At 38.3% G+C, this 15,828-nt stretch overlaps 1 protein-coding gene across 7 annotated transcripts in view; it reads right to left on the bottom strand.

Annotated features, from left to right (window-relative positions):
* LOC578834 (RIMS-binding protein 2) overlaps positions 1 to 15,828 on the bottom strand; it is a 96,508-nt gene that overhangs the window by 48,774 nt on the left and 31,906 nt on the right. For all 7 annotated transcript variants that reach the window (XM_030991629.1, XM_030991630.1, XM_030991633.1 and 4 more), the window contains exons 3-4: positions 9,838 to 9,927; positions 9,049 to 9,171 (exon numbers count right to left, since the gene is read on the bottom strand). In XM_030991629.1, the coding sequence (XP_030847489.1) occupies positions 9,049 to 9,171; positions 9,838 to 9,927 (213 nt within the window). The remainder of the gene's footprint in view (positions 1 to 9,048; positions 9,172 to 9,837; positions 9,928 to 15,828) is intronic.

The raw sequence follows: 15,828 nt of genomic DNA, 5'->3' as shown, positions 1-15,828 counted from the left end.
ATTTAACGTTGGGATATTTTGCATGTAAGATAATAATACAAGTGTATATGAAGAATAATGTCACCTGTGAACCAGAAGGGTACTAACTCATACATTTTCACGAATTATTGTCCTTCTGGCTCTTAACAGAAAATATACAGTACATTAAGGGTTGTACAAAACCCTTACTCGGTGTCGTTTACATTTGTGCAAACTAGGTATATCCGTGATACTATTGGCAATCGACCTGAGAAGTTCCCAAATGGAGAGTATGCAAATGAACGAGGACATGCAAGAAAGAGAAGAAGATTAACAAAAGGATGAGTATGTTGTGATAGAGCAGGAGGTAGACAATGGAGATTCAAGCAACAAAGTATTGAAGTATACTTTGTCCACATCTACCTTAGATCTTGATGGCTGTCACGTGAGATGAGAGGGAGGGAGAAGGAGGGGGGGGGGAGGCAGAGAGCAAAAACGGGGAAAATTAAAATTAAAAGGGAAATGAGGGTACTGTGATAATGATGAAAAAAATAGTTTAAAAAAAGTTAACAAAGTCGTGACATGTAATTTGTCCACATCTACCTTAGATCTTGACGGCTATCACGTGAGATGAGAGGGAGAGAGATAGAGAAGGGGGAGGGGCAGAGAGCAAAAACAGGAAAAATTAAAAATATAAATTAAAAGAGGATACTGGGATATGATGAAAGATGGTACAGTCTTGACATGTAATTTGTTTACATCTACTGCAGATCGCAAAAGAAAGCAGAGCAGGTTAAAGGGGGCAAAAAAGGGGAAGAGGGAGAGGGGGAAGAGGAAAGAGAGTGGTAGGGGAGTACGGGAGGGGGAGTAGAAGCAGATGACAAAGTCTTAACATATATAGTATGTTTACATCTACTATAGATCAAAAGAGAAAGCAATGCAGGTTAAAGGGAGCAAGTGAGGGGGAGGGGAGAGAGAGGGAAGAGGGGGTAGGGGAAGGATGGGGAGAGGGGTAGGGAGAGGGTGGGGGAAGGGGAGAGGGTGGGGGAAGGGGAGAGGGTGGGGGAAGGGGAGAGGAGGGGGAAGGTGAGAGGAGGGGTAATAAAACAGTAAAATATAAATTGTACATTATTTCCAAATCTACAATGTGCATGACATCCTCAATGGCCAGGAGAGGAGATAAAAGCGGAATAGAGAAGGAATGAAAAAGCAAGAAGAAAACAAAAATTGAACTGGTTTTTACAAAATTTCAAGCACTACATAGTTCCCTTAGGACACAAATTTTCCACTCTGCTTGCAAATCCTGAATTTCTTACGTTATGCTTGCATGGGATTTATTGGCAATTACCAAACCTTTTTACATTCAAATAGGATTTTTTCCTTTTGATTACAAAAAAGCTAGCATAACCACCTCCAGGCAGTATCATCTATTTCACCATCACAAGATAAGGGCTGAATATGAAGCTGATTACGACTTTTTCCAGACGATATTCCAGAGAAAGTATAATCCGAGAGATCAAATTAATTACATGTCCATTCCTGGAATATATGGTTTGACTTATGAATAGTGACAATTTTCTATTCTACTTGAGCAGGGCTATCCATCAATTTAGCAAGGGAGTAGTTTCTATTCTTTAATTATTCAGGCTTTTCTCACAGCATCAGAAATGGAATGGCGCCCATACATTCATAATGTACATTTCAACGTGAAGTCAGGATAAGCTTTATCATGTTTGAAATAGGGCAACGATGGTATCTGTTCTTCCAGGAAAGATATAATCTCTCGGATTATTGATACTGTAAAGGTTATTATATGCATATCTATTGGGCAGATAATTAATTGAGATGAGCTTAATTGGGTTAAATAAATCAAGATTATACTTGTTGCTTATATATTGTTTCAAGTTTATTCAATTCTATTCAAGTTATTTGATAATGCATATCTATTGGGCAGATAATTAATTGAGATAAGCTTAATTGGGTTAAATAAATCAAGATTATACTTGTTGCTTATATATTGTTTCAAGTTTATTCAATTCTATTCAAGTTATTTGATAATGCATATCTATTGGGCAGATAATTAATTTAGATGAGCTTAATTGGGTTAAATAAATCAAGATTATACTTGTTGCTTATATAATATTTCAGGTTTATTCAATTCTATTTAATTTATTTAATAATGCTTAAACATAAACTTGAGTTCTGGTAATGCGATTGCATTGTAAAAGAAAAGGTGTGGAATGGATCAGAAAAGTTGATCATAGCATGTAAGTAATATGCAAGGTTCTGGAGTCTTCAAAATTGTCATAAATGTGGCAGAGTCTTGGTAAAGTAACAATCACTTACACAGAAAGATGTATATGGGATAACACACATGGTGTCGGGGCTAGTACTACCCTGATTTCCTTATCTTTCTATGCTCATTACTCAGCCAGTATACATTTTCTTCAAAAATTGTTTGGCACATGACATTTATTTGTAATCTTGAACATTCAGTGTAAGTTTCGTTAGATTCTGTGAGAATTCATTTTCTTTTTTTACCAGAACTCAAGCTTATCTTTAACATATGCAATCAGCAGATAGTTCAATGGGATAGTCATTATCATGTTTGAAAATAAAGTAATGGTCATTGTTGCTTTGATGAAAGATAGAATATCTCTTGCGGATGCCATAAATATTAGCTTTAGATCCACTCTGGTGACTTGAAAACAATGAAAGTGTCACGCTGTATTTTGAATAAAGACGCAACAACATAGACAGGAATAGGAATCTTATGATTAATACAAAACCTTTTTTTTCATACTTATTTCAATGCAGGCTAATTATTTCCAAAAAGATTTATTACCATACAGAATTTCTGACGTAAATCTTCAATTATAAAGTGGAACATCATACCAAGCTTAAGAGACAAACATGATATTCCTCTTTAAATCCTTGGTGTATTGGTTTAATACATATTTCACTGCAGGCTATGATTGCCCAAATGATATTGGACGCTCAAGTATAATATCAGTTGGCCTTAACCTTGAAACTGTATACTGCACTGGGTGAACTGACAAGAGTTCCTCAAGTATTTGCTTCTGGCTTTACTTTTTCTTGGTCAAAGATATATTGTATAGTGACATATCATACCAGGCTTAGAGAGAGAGATACGAGTTGGGTCGTGACAGATATGGACTTAGAGATTTCGGACAACATGTACGGTGGAGAGGGAGGCAGGGATGGGGAGAGAGAGAGAAAGGGAGAGAGAGAGAAAGGGAGAGAGAGAGAGAGAGAGGAGAGAGAGAGAGGGAGAGAGAGAGAAAGGGAGATAGAGAGAGAGAGAGGGAGACAGAGAGAGGGAGACAGAGAGGAGACAGAGAAAGAGAGAGATATGAGTTGGGTCGTGACAGATATGGACTTAGAGATTTCAGACATGTACATGGGAGAGGGAGAAAGAGATAGAGAGAAATAGAGAGGGGAAGGTAGAGATAGTGTGGTGGTGAGAGTTAAGGAAAAAAACAAAAAAAGTGAAAGGGAGACAGAGAGGAGAGAAAGCCAAATAGGGAGAGGGGAAGAATTTGTTAAGAGTGATAGCGAGGGGGAGGGTGTGAAAAAAGTGATACACACAAAAGGGAATTTAAATAAAAACAGTTAGAAAATGCAGAGTGGAGAGAAATAGCATGAGAGAAACAAACAGAAGAAGAGAGAGAGAGAGAGAAAGAGAGAGAGAAAGAGAAAGAGAGAAAGACACACAGAGAGTGCGAGATTTTAAAAAAAAGGCTAGTGGGATCTTCATGGATACCAGGTCACGTTTGTTTGAAACATTGCGAGTATTGTTTTCAGTCACAGTAAATCCCCTAGTCCTCCGAGAGAGATTGAGAGCTGTAGACAGAGTTGTATGCTGCAAACCGACCTCATAGAGTAAAAGAAGTGTTTACACCACACTTTGAAGCATCGCTTGGAACACAAAATAAGTGGCGTTTACACAACAGATTGATGCCTTAAATGCAAAATGATGGCTCATGGCTCCTCTCTAGGCGAACATCGCATATTAGGATAGGGAGAAGAGACCAAACCATTGTTAAAAGATTTATCTATACCTGGGACACCTTAAAGTATCACTTTTGACCTATGGTAATTCGATGATAGTTGCATCTCACCAGGTACATATGCTAAAATTGGAGCTCCGGCCACAGTTCTACTAAATAGAGCAAGAAGTGCATTTAATCTGTGTCACAGGATGCATCTTTCATATAGGAAGCCAACATTTTAAGAAAGAAAAAAAATCGGACAGCATCCAAGGTGTATTGCCTAAGGAGACTATGACAGCATCATGGAGTACAAAGTCTTTATACACACATTATGGTTATAGATTTACATCGGTCTATTACAATAATCCCAAGAGAAACAAATACAGGTGCTACTGCACACACAGATCCTTTCTAGCCAAGTTCTACACCATTAGTTCTTGCTTAAGTAGGACATTCAAGATGATCAATATATACAGACGACGATTGTAAGGAGGTGGGCCAACTAAAACAGGGTTGGACTGCATCTAATTAACGGAATGGGCCGTCACCATGCCAACATTCGCAGGCTCTTGAATTCGGCAATGTTCCGGTACTTTCTCCTCCGTCTACACAGTCTAAGCACTTCTTACATGGCCTGACAGAATTAGAACAAGACGTTGCGAGGCAGAAGAAGACATTGTAAAGCAGGAGGCGTTGTAAGGCAGAAGGCGCTTGGAACAACAACAACTCTTGAAAACTCATTGGAGTAAAAGCACTTGTCTTGCTTTTTTAGGCTGTTGTGTTTTTACTGAGTTCTAATTTTTCTTTCGCAGCCTACTTCTGGGCTCGTTGCGACACAAGATATCGATGTTTGTCCGATGCTGATATGATTAAGTATCCTATGACGGAAGATGTCTAGATTGGGCTTAAGTACATGCTGCGTAAACATAGAGAGAGACATAGTAGGTGGAAGTGATGAAAGAATAATGAGAGGGTGAGAGAAGGTGAGAGAAGAGAGGGGAGAGGAGGGGAGATTGGGAGTGGCAAGAGAGAGTGAAAAAACATGGAGAAGACAAGTTCAGGGTGATTATTGGAGAGAAAGAAAGGTGAAGAAAAAAGGGAATGAGAGATAGTGAGAGAAAGAGGGAAATAGAGAGAGGGGAGAGAGAATACGGTGAGAATGATAAAAGAGAGTAATACGGAAGGGCAACAAGAGAAATAGAGGAAGCAAGAGAGAAAGAGAAAGAGAGAGAAAGAACAGAGAGAGATAGAGAGAGAGAGAGATGCAGAGAAGGAAAATGAAAGAGAATTAAACAGTCAGGCGAGAAAGACAACCAACCAAACCCACCGCATTTCAGTTGACAATACAACTACATTAACATATGCTGCAAGGAAGGAAAATGTGCTAATGTGATCCCCTAAAGTCAAGGTTCAGACCAACAATGACAGAAGAAAGCAGCTGTGAAAATACCATTTAAACGATTATACATACATACTCTATAACTGAATGTTTATCTTATACCATTACAGAATAACTTGGAATAATAGAGGCAGGGTTTCTCGTACAAGACCTCCATACCTCTAAATTTTGCCATTTCCCTCTACACCCAGCGCCGAGTCCCGTTAATTAAAATCACTTGAGGGGGAATGTACACCCACCTTAAACAGGTTTCATTAAAATACACCGTAAAAGGTGATGATAAATTAGATGGATACTATCTTTTTCCTCTGGTAAATGTTCGCCGAGGAGGCATTGTGGAGACGTTGGGCTTTGTGAGATAAGTCCCGTGTTTAACCCCCTTGCGGACTGTGATGACATTTCCTTTCACAGCCCGTCCACGTGTTGCAATTTTGGTGACTTTTGTTCCGTTCATTCCTGATTATCTGCTCCAATTCTCCCCATTTTCGCAGGGCACATGTTGATGTGGTGGGCGCAGCGCCGCTCGTCTTCTTCTTGGCGGAGGCGCTCTTTGGGGGCTCTGATAACAAGCTGGCTGTCAAGCCAAACAACCTTAGCATAATTGGAGATAAGGAGGGTAACAAAGAGACTAAAGAAGATGGGCCAAGAGACATGATGGAGAAGATAGAATGAAGAAGATAGGCAGAGATTGATTGAGGAAGATAGCCAAAGAGTCAGTCTGACAAAAATATAAGAGATATGCCTAGGCTGATAAAGATTGACTGAAAGATACATGTAGATTGGTGTGATGGCATATCTGATAGGGAGAGTGCAATATTAAAGAGAGAGAGAGAGAAGAGATAGGTACAGAAGACCAAGAGACAGTGAAAAAAAAGAGACAGAAAAAAAGGAGTGTGGAGAAACTGGTAGGAGAGACAAATGAACAGAATAGAGAGAGGAGTGAATGGTATCGTAGCAAATATGGACAAAGAAAAAAAGAAAAAGGAGGCCCAGAAAGAAATAAAGATAGAGGGGAAAATAGAATAAGAGGTAAGTAGAAAATGTGAAAGAGAGTGGGGGTGGGGAGAGCTATAGAGAGATAGAGAGATAGAGAAAGGGGGAGGGGGAGAAAGAAAAAGAGAGAGAGAGAGAGAGAGTGCGCTGTTTGTCTAGTAGTAAAGAGAGGGCATCATTAAACCAGATGCTGACAAAACAGGTTTTTCCTGAAAACGCTTCTACCCTATGAAAAACAACAAAGAATGAGGCAAACATGAGTGAAGCTCCCGTAAAAGGTTTTGACTGAAACACTAAAGCTTCAAATTTGCATAGAAGATGGACGGGACAGAGGCTCTCCACATTACCACTGTTAGAGCAAACAAGTTACATTAGGCAATGTGACAATGGCAACGGAAGTGAAGCAAGGAAGAGAACACATTAAGGGCAAAATTTGCAGTATGGGAGAGATAATGGCGGAGCTTTAGAAAGTTTTCTCAGACTTGATCCCCCCCCCCCCCCCCTTGCGATCTCTGACTGGGTTGAATGAGAATCAAATAATTGGACATGGCTGATATGAACTGAATTATCACTTATGTTGAGAGCTAAAAGGCCTCTTTAGCATAATGTTAGACTTAATGCTCATCTAGACTATCAGTATAAACCCTGCAACTGTATAAGAGAACCATTTGTTTGCAAGGATGAGGAATTGAAATATGAGAGAGAAAGAGAAAGAGAAAGAGAGAGAGACAGAGAGAGAGAGAGAGAGAAAGAGAGAGAGAGAGAGAGAGAGAGAGGGAGGGGGTAGGGGGAGAAAGAAAGAGATAATAAAGTAGTTGGGGAATAGTTGATGTGGGTAGTTTGGGGATCGAATAGCAAACAGGAATAATAGAAAAGGCCGGTTTACAGAAAAAGAAACTTGTGAATAAAGAAAGGGGGGGGGGGAAGAAGCAGGCCGGTATCTAAGAAGGGAAAGGGAAGAGATGGCAAAATAAGGGCATTAAGGAAAGCAGAGGAGATGAGGAGAAAGAAAGAGTGAGAGAGAGAGAAAAAAAGAGTGTGTGTGTGTGTGTGTGTGAGAGAGAGAGAGAGAGAGAGGGACAGAGAGAGAGAAAGAGAGAGAGAAAGAGAGGGGCAAACAAATATATAAGAGTAGAAGAGAGAGGGAGAGAGAGAGAGAGACAGACAGACAGACAGAGAGAGAGAAGACAAGAGAAAACACACAGATAAAAGAATAGAGATATATGAGGAGAGGAACATGACAAGAAACATAAGAATCTAAATCAAGTCAAGGCAGACTAATAACCTAAATCAAATCACTCCAAGATTTGTTGAGCAATAATGTCATGGTTGTTTTACTCCCAAAACACCAACTATAACACTACTGCAGAAGAGAAAACAAATTATCATCCTCTGAAAGTGCACATCACCCAGCACAACTTCTTGATAAAATACAGAGGAAGAGGGGAAAATGCCTGCCACTTGTGAAAATATTTCCTCTTTTCTTCCGAATCCAGTGTTATTTTGTCGCTTAGCAGATGTTCGGCCAGAAGAATCTATAAACACCGAGGGTGGATTTCTGAGGTGAAAATCTGTACTTTTGAGGAGCCAACTTCCTACATGACGTGACCAAAAGACGGACAGAAATATGCGTGTACATCATATGCATGTTCCAAGAGTGGCAAAGAACAGGTAGTTCCTATTTACAGCATACGTGTTTTTCAAGCACTTATCGTAGAATGTGTTGTTCTGCAATCAATATTGACCATAGCCTGTTGCCTTGGTCATTTATATATCACATGTTACATGTGCCAAATAGACACCTAAGAAACAGTAATTATTTTAGCGCATTTATTAGAAGTGTTTGCCATCTGCAGAGTGCCAGAAGGGCATTGACTCCTATCTTTGTATCACTGCATGGCTCTTAGCAGAGACATTGGAATATACAGACACCAGAATATAAAGCCACATAAGGCTCTATGAAATATATGCGCGAGGAAATGTATAGTGGTGTTAGAGGGTTGTTAGGATATGCTAATCATGATGATAATGATGATGATAAGAGGAAGATAAAGAAGAAAAAAAGAAGAAGAAGAAGAAGAAGTAGAGGTAGAAGAAGAAGAAGAAGAAGAAGAAGAAGAAGAAGAAGAAGAAGAAGAAGAAGAAGAAGAAGGAGAAGTAGAAGTAGAAGAAGAAGAAGAAGAAGAAGAAGAAGGAGAATGAGAAAAAGTAGAAGAAGAAGAAGAAGAAAAAGAAAAAGGAGAAGAAGAAGGAGAAGAAGAAAAAGGAGAAGAAGAAGAAGAAGAAGAAAAAGGAGAAGAAGAAGGAGAAGAAGAAGAAGGAGAATGAGAAAAAGTAGAAGAAGAAAAGGAGAAGAAGAAGAAGAAAAAGGAGAAGGAGAAGAAGAAGAAGAAGAAGAAGAAGAAGAAGAAGAAAAAGAAGAAGGAGAAGAAAAAGAAAAAGAAGAACAAAAAGAAGAACAAGAGAAAAAAGAAGAACAAGAAGAAAAAGAACAACAACAGTAGCATTATGCATTTCTAGTAGCCTGATAAGCTGCTCCGACATCCAAGGAATTTCTTCCTATACCAGATATATATTTACATCACCGGGTGGAGAACGGCAAACGTAAATTAATGAAACATATAAAGACCATAGGATTGTTGGATCAGGGGGATTAAACCAGAGGAAATGAAGAGAAAGACTTACTGCTATATCACTGTTTAACTTGATGACAGAGTCTCTGAGCCAATCTCTCTCGGCGATCGTTGAGTGAAGGATTTGGCGCTGGTCCGTGAAGTCTTCCCTCAACTGACGGCATTCTTCTAGTACCTAGAGACAAGAGAGGTGACAATGGGGGGAAAAGGAAAAAAGAAGTAGTTTTATATACAGTAGCCATTCCCGCCACCCATCGTCTCCAACAAGCTAAGAAAGATAACCAACATTCTTTTTCAAGACTACACCAACAGTCCTTTTCAGGACTACACACCCTTAAGAAAGATTACCGAGAGTCCTTTTCAGGACTCCTCAATCCTCTCTCTCTCTCTCACATGGTGCAACCACAAGCCTACTGTATATATCTACATCACCATGCAAGCAGATACATACAAGCAGCATCTAAGAAGTAATTTGTGTGATATTTATGTTCAGGCTGTTATCAGGGTTTTTTTATCCAGGAAAACAAAATATGAGAGCTAGCGAGCAAGATACCCATACAACTTTACATATTGAGAGCAACACAATCACTATCAAAGCTACAGCATCACCACCAGTACCACAACCATCACCAACACTACCATCAACATTACCACCATCATCACTAATCACCAACACTACTGCTAACACCGTCACCACCAACACCAATATCAATACTACCACTACCACCGTCACCACTGTTACCACCAACACCACCAACATCATGGCAACCATTACCACCATCACCACCACCAGGTCCACCAGCACAATAGTAACTACCATCATCGCACTAGATCATCCTACCTGATCAAGAAGAGAAAGTTTTCGGTGTAGATCTCCCAACTGTTTGGTTAGAAATGCATTCTGGTTCACCGCCTGTTGTAAATCAAGGGCCTGCAGAAAAGGGGAAAATGGGATAACAAAATTACAAGAAATGAAAAGCATTAATTTGACAAGACTTTCAATAAATCAACTGAAGAGCACTTTAGATACCCTATTGTAAATCCCTTGGAATCAAGATTAGATTATGTAATACATCACTGTCATATTTACATATTTAACTGAGGCTAATGACATCACCTGAGGTTGATTCCGAGAGTCTCGTAATCGTGTTCCGAACAGTTGTCGTCTTATAATACATCATTTATCGACAATAAAATCTGCAAAAACTTGCAACAAATAAAAAAAGAATGTAATAAGTATGTAACCTGAGAGCATATTTTCCAACATTGACTTATTAGTTTAAGGTTTTTTTTAAAAGACAATGTAGAATTTCAAACATACTCAAAGTAATATTAACCGGTATATCTTAGTACCAGGGCCGTGTTGCATAAAACTGATTTCTGATGGTAACTTTGCCATCAATATTCATGAAAGTTAGCATTTATGGCAAAGTTACCATCCATGTTAAGTTTAAGCAACAGGGTCCAGGTAATAAAATATAAACATAATTTTGAATGTAATTTCAACAACAAAAATGATAGGATTTTTTTCTTCATTCATTTATCATTGCTTTTACTGCCTCAAGTACAGTAGCCAGTAATGTTTCTAATGATAAATTCCACAATAACGAACTGAAAAATAATTGCAAAATGACAATTTTCATTCCTTTAAGCAGAGCTGAACAGTACAAAATCATGAAGCCAATTCGTGCAGAATGTAGAGCAAGGTGAAATCAATAACGCACGGGCCATTTTCCACTCAAGTTCTTCAAATTAATCACTCATCTTACTCCATAGGACAAATTCTTGTTCAGAGCTCTATTATATTCTTCCTCCTCCTACTTCAATTGGAAATCAAATTGTGTGCCAATTATCTCCTTCTTTGTCCATTACTTGAGCTATTCTCAAATCTGGTTCTTTCATCTGCCTATCTTCCTCCATGTCTCTCTCTCTCTCTCTCTCTCTCTCTCTCTCTCTCTCTCTCTCTCTCTTAATCTACCCTTTCCCTTTCTCAATCTATCTTTCTCTATCTTTGCCTCTCTCATTCTACCCCTATTTTCTTTCTCTCTTGCCTTGTGTTTTTTGTTATCTTTATCTCTCTCACTTGCCCGTTTGATCTAAAGAAAGAGCAGAAAAGAAGGAAGGGGATAATGGGGTGGGGGCTATTTAGAAGAAGGGGTAGGAGAGAGAAAGAGAGAAAGAGAGAGAAGAGAGAGAGAGAGAGAGAGAGAGAGAGAGAGAGAGAGAGAGAGAGAGAGAGAGAAAGAGGGGATGGATAGAAAAGGGACAGCAACTAATTATGCTTGTACAGGTAGCCTGAAATGTAGGAGAAAGAGTATAAGGACAAACAAAACCTATATGAGCAGGATGCAGCAAAAGAAAGAGAGAGAAAGCAGATCAGTAAAAAGTGAGAAAATAGACAGATAATGGTACAGAAGATAGAGAAAGAGAGAGAGCAAAATGTGAATTAGATCATGTAGAAGAGAGAAATGCATTACCACACCACCCTTCTGGGTGTGGGTCAGTGATTTTCCCAATTCCTGCTTTCTTTGATGCGCTTGTCTGGTCACATCGTGCCCAAGTGGCATATGCTGTATTGGCAGGATGTTCACAAAATTCAGTTACCTGACGTGACTTTGTTTATTTTTTCTTTCATTCAAAAAGCCCTGACAAGACCTTCTCTCTGTTTTCATGAACATCTCAAGCATAAAGTGAGTAGTTTTCCCTTTTTAGAAAGTCCAACTAGATGATAAACAGTGAGTACTGATAGTACGATACAGTCTTACAATGCAAGGGTCACGACATGAGATGTATGGATATCGCTACAACATTCTCGTCTCATTCAGTATTCAGAGCTGACATGATGCTGACGGCAAGATTGTCTGTTTGCTGCTAAAATAACTCTTCCTATGCTTCAGTTCGTAGGGAGATAATTAACGAACTGAATAAGCATGTTGCAATCTCTCTGACAAACTGACTTTCTCTAACACCTACTCTACTTTTCTTCTTTCTCTATTCGCTTCTTTCGAATGGCTGAAGGCATTGCATCGATCTTTAATCAAAGAATCTATTTATAACATTTTTCCTTTCACCTTCTTCTTCCTACTCCTTTTTTCCTTTCCTCCTTTCCTAAGAAACTGTATCTGCTGAGAGCAAGTAGGTTGTTGATTCATAAAACTTTGCATAAAGTTAAAGCCCTTCTGGCATTCAGCAGACAAGTGTATCTGTGTTGTTGAGACATAGTGAAAAATCTCACCATCCAGAGGGAAAATCACTCATTGAACTATCTTCACATTTCTTTTTCTCTTCTTCTTCTTCTTCATTTGGTATTATAATGGCTATTAGTCAAATTTGACTATTGTTGCCAATTTCATCGCATCTCTTTCTCTTAATGTCTTGGTAAATTTTTCTCTTGTAGATAAGGCAGTTTCCAAACAACATGCTTAATGCTAACCTGTTGGAAGTTTTAAAAAAAAATTAAAAATCCAATTACATCATGTGCTGAATAGGGAGACAGGCATTCACTCATCGCACTTTGCAGTGCTACTACTCTTCTGGCTCTTAACAGATGATTCCTCATATTTTATTGGTTCTATACCAAGGAGTGCTAGTAACTCCTTGGTTCTTCTACATGTAACTCATCTGTTTGGAGCCAGAAGGACATTCACTCCTATCATTTTACACAAAGTTAACACCCTTCTGGCTCCAAACAGGCAATGTGCTCAACGCACTTTAAGACATAAAATGGCCACCAAATATGTGAGCTACAGAATTTCAAGTTTTGCCTCAATATTTAGTGAGATATTTGTACATACAGATCCAGTACCTCACAGCAAGCAAGGGCTTGAAGCATATTTGTACGGTCATTCGCTGGGGTGTCCGCAACAGCCCGGTAATGCATTTAAACCGGTATCATGTTGTGATAAATGGTCTCCCAATCCAATACTTGTCTGGCCGCAGCAAGCTGAAACAACACCGTCACATCAATCTGCCATCACGTGACCATGACATTATACTTCTTCAAATCATCTGCACTTCAATCTAAACCATCCTTCTCTTAATATCATAGGGAGTCTGTTGAGAGCCAGAAGGGCATTAATATTTCTGTGGAAAAGGATGAGTTTACATCCTTCTCGCTCTCAGAGGAGACAACTGATACCAATGTCAAATGGGAAGATCACTGGGAATCTAAAATTGCACCGTTCAGAACTAAGAAAACATTTGATATTTAACTAAAATTTAGACTTTTTTAGAGTTTAACTTGTCGTAATGGAACTTTGCAATGTTCAGCTGATACCTTATGAGGTCTTCTTCTTTTTTAATACCGTCTTATTCAAATAACCTTAAAGAGGAATCACTTGTCTTTAAAAATTGTGTACAGCTATTATCAATTAAAAGTTTATCTGGCATTTTATGGGTTAGGGTTAGGTTACTTAAAGAGTATGTAGAAAATAAAGTAAAACATGAAAAGCCAACTCAAATAACGCTTACATTTAATGTTGGAAGCTCAACTCAGAGCTTCTATCTATGGTACTGTAGTTTATGGATCGGCGGTTAACCATGGAATAATATTACTTTTCAAGGGCAGACTATTCCATTCCCCAAAGCACTCTAGCATCGGCCTGAAATAACACATTCATGTTGGTATCTATTTTCCTAATGTGTGTTCTGTTTGTTTAACCATTACACATGACCACTTCATAATATATACAGTACATTTGGAGCCAAACAGATAATACATAGCTACACTAAGAGACTTATCACAACATGGATTTTGAATCTATCCCATCTCAATAATCATAGATACTGTTAAACTTTTGAAAATACAAACTGGACACACGTATGTGTCTGACAGATGATGGAAAACAAGCTTATATGAGTTGAGACTATGGAGATTAATGCTCTAATTAGAATAGTCATCCGCCGCACTAATGTCCTTTGGCAAGACATTGATCTACATTTGCCACACTCCACCCAGGTGAAGTGAATGGGTACCTGGTAGGAATTTATTCCTTGAAACGCAGCGCGCGTAACAGCTGCACTGCTAAAGCCAGGGTAATTATGCTGCATTATTGTAGAGTGCTTAGAGACTTCTGATAAAGTTAGTCGCTACATATATAAGCAAATATAATTATTATTATTATCATTTTTTCTTAAAGTTTCAGAGATGCTTTTCTAAAAACTTTCAGGGGTGCTTTTCTTCTCTGTGACAAATTGGGAAACAACGTGAATAAATCGTCACTACAAAGAAGGCTACTAAATAGAATCTTTTAAGATAATGTTGGTTGTTGAATGGTAATCAGCTACAGGGTTGTCTATATAAATATTTCATTCTGCACAGTGTCTTCATACTGTACTTTCCACTGAAAAAACTTAACACTTACGTTGTTTATTTTAAATACAGACATGCATAGATGTAAAGTAATCACTTTAGCTAGCAGACACACTTGCGCTGAAAGCTCAACCATGGGAATATACCTAATCAATACATTCAATGTCATCGCAGTATATAGAACTCTGCAACACTTGTACAACAAGTGCATTCCCCTTTTTTGCCACTTCAGAGAATCAATTCAATTACTTGGGAATGCACTTTTCTAATATAAACTCTAGCAAAATCCACAATCAAATTATAACATTATTTAGGTATATCCTTGTAAAGGGTATAAATAAATATGAGCAAAAAGAAAAGAACAAAAACAACCTTGGTACTAAAATAATTTGAGTGACACAATGCAATGAGATGAACGAGAGAAATAGGATTGATAAAAAGAAATATTTTTTAAATCAGTATGATTTTCAGTTGAAAATCAAGTTCATATCAATATTTTGAATTCAAAATGTAGTATGAAGACACTGTGCAGATTGAAATTTCGAAATTGATAAATAAGTCATATGTAATTATAAAATCAATGTAATTTCTTCTCTTTTCTTCTTGTTGATTTAGCACTTGCTATGAAAACAGACATTAGAAGTAGCAGTTTCTGACAAAAGCTGTGCAATTATTTTTTCTAGAAAAGAAAATCATTCAAGTTAAAAACACATCCAAAAACAGACTGAAAACAGACGACACAAACATCCTCACATATTCATTTTGAGGGAAAGATTCTGAGGCCCAAACGGAAGGTCGAATCAATATCTATTTTTCCAATATAATATTCCCCTCTAACGGCTGACTTCTTCCCGGCAAAAAATGGGGGAAAATGAAAACACCGAAGATGAATTTGGTCCATATTAAACCACGCCACATGAGCGCATCAAGAATACACATACATTTTGTTTCTTATTATCATTCTGTATTTTCAGCCTCAATAACTGGAAGCCCTGTGAAGCCAATTCAATAAATCTCTTCAAATTTCAATTTTGGCAAGGAGATGCGACTCTTTCTGACCTTTTCCAGTCTCTGCAATTGCGTTGAGATACATCAATCACAATCGGAATAAAATTTGAAGCGGTTATTGGCGGGTCCAATAAACTAAATCTGACAGGGTACATGTACCGGGGCAATCTTCAAACACTATAATTTGTATGTGCAGGGAATTTTCGTCTTTTTTTATTTTTACTCCCCCTCTCTCGATCCATCTATACTTCTGACTGCCTCCCCATGCCCATCTTGAGTAGCTGAGAGTACATTTGGTTTTTTTTTTCCAACATGAAGTTGAGATGGATGTCTGTGGATATTTGTATTTCATCTCATATACATTCATGATAATTTGATTGGATATGCCAGCTAAAATATTATGGTTCTTTCCTCTTTCTGCCCCCTCCCCCTCCCCCAACCCCGAACAACAAATCTTAAAATAGAAGCAGTCTGTGAATGTTTGTTTTCCATCTCAAATCCTTGAGAGAATCA

Source organism: Strongylocentrotus purpuratus, unplaced genomic scaffold, assembly GCF_000002235.5.
Source record: "Strongylocentrotus purpuratus isolate Spur 01 unplaced genomic scaffold, Spur_5.0 spur5_scaffold_2, whole genome shotgun sequence".
NCBI lineage: Eukaryota > Metazoa > Echinodermata > Echinoidea > Camarodonta > Strongylocentrotidae > Strongylocentrotus > Strongylocentrotus purpuratus.
Note: the sequence above shows the minus strand (reverse complement) of the source record. Positions and strands in the feature narration are given on the sequence as shown.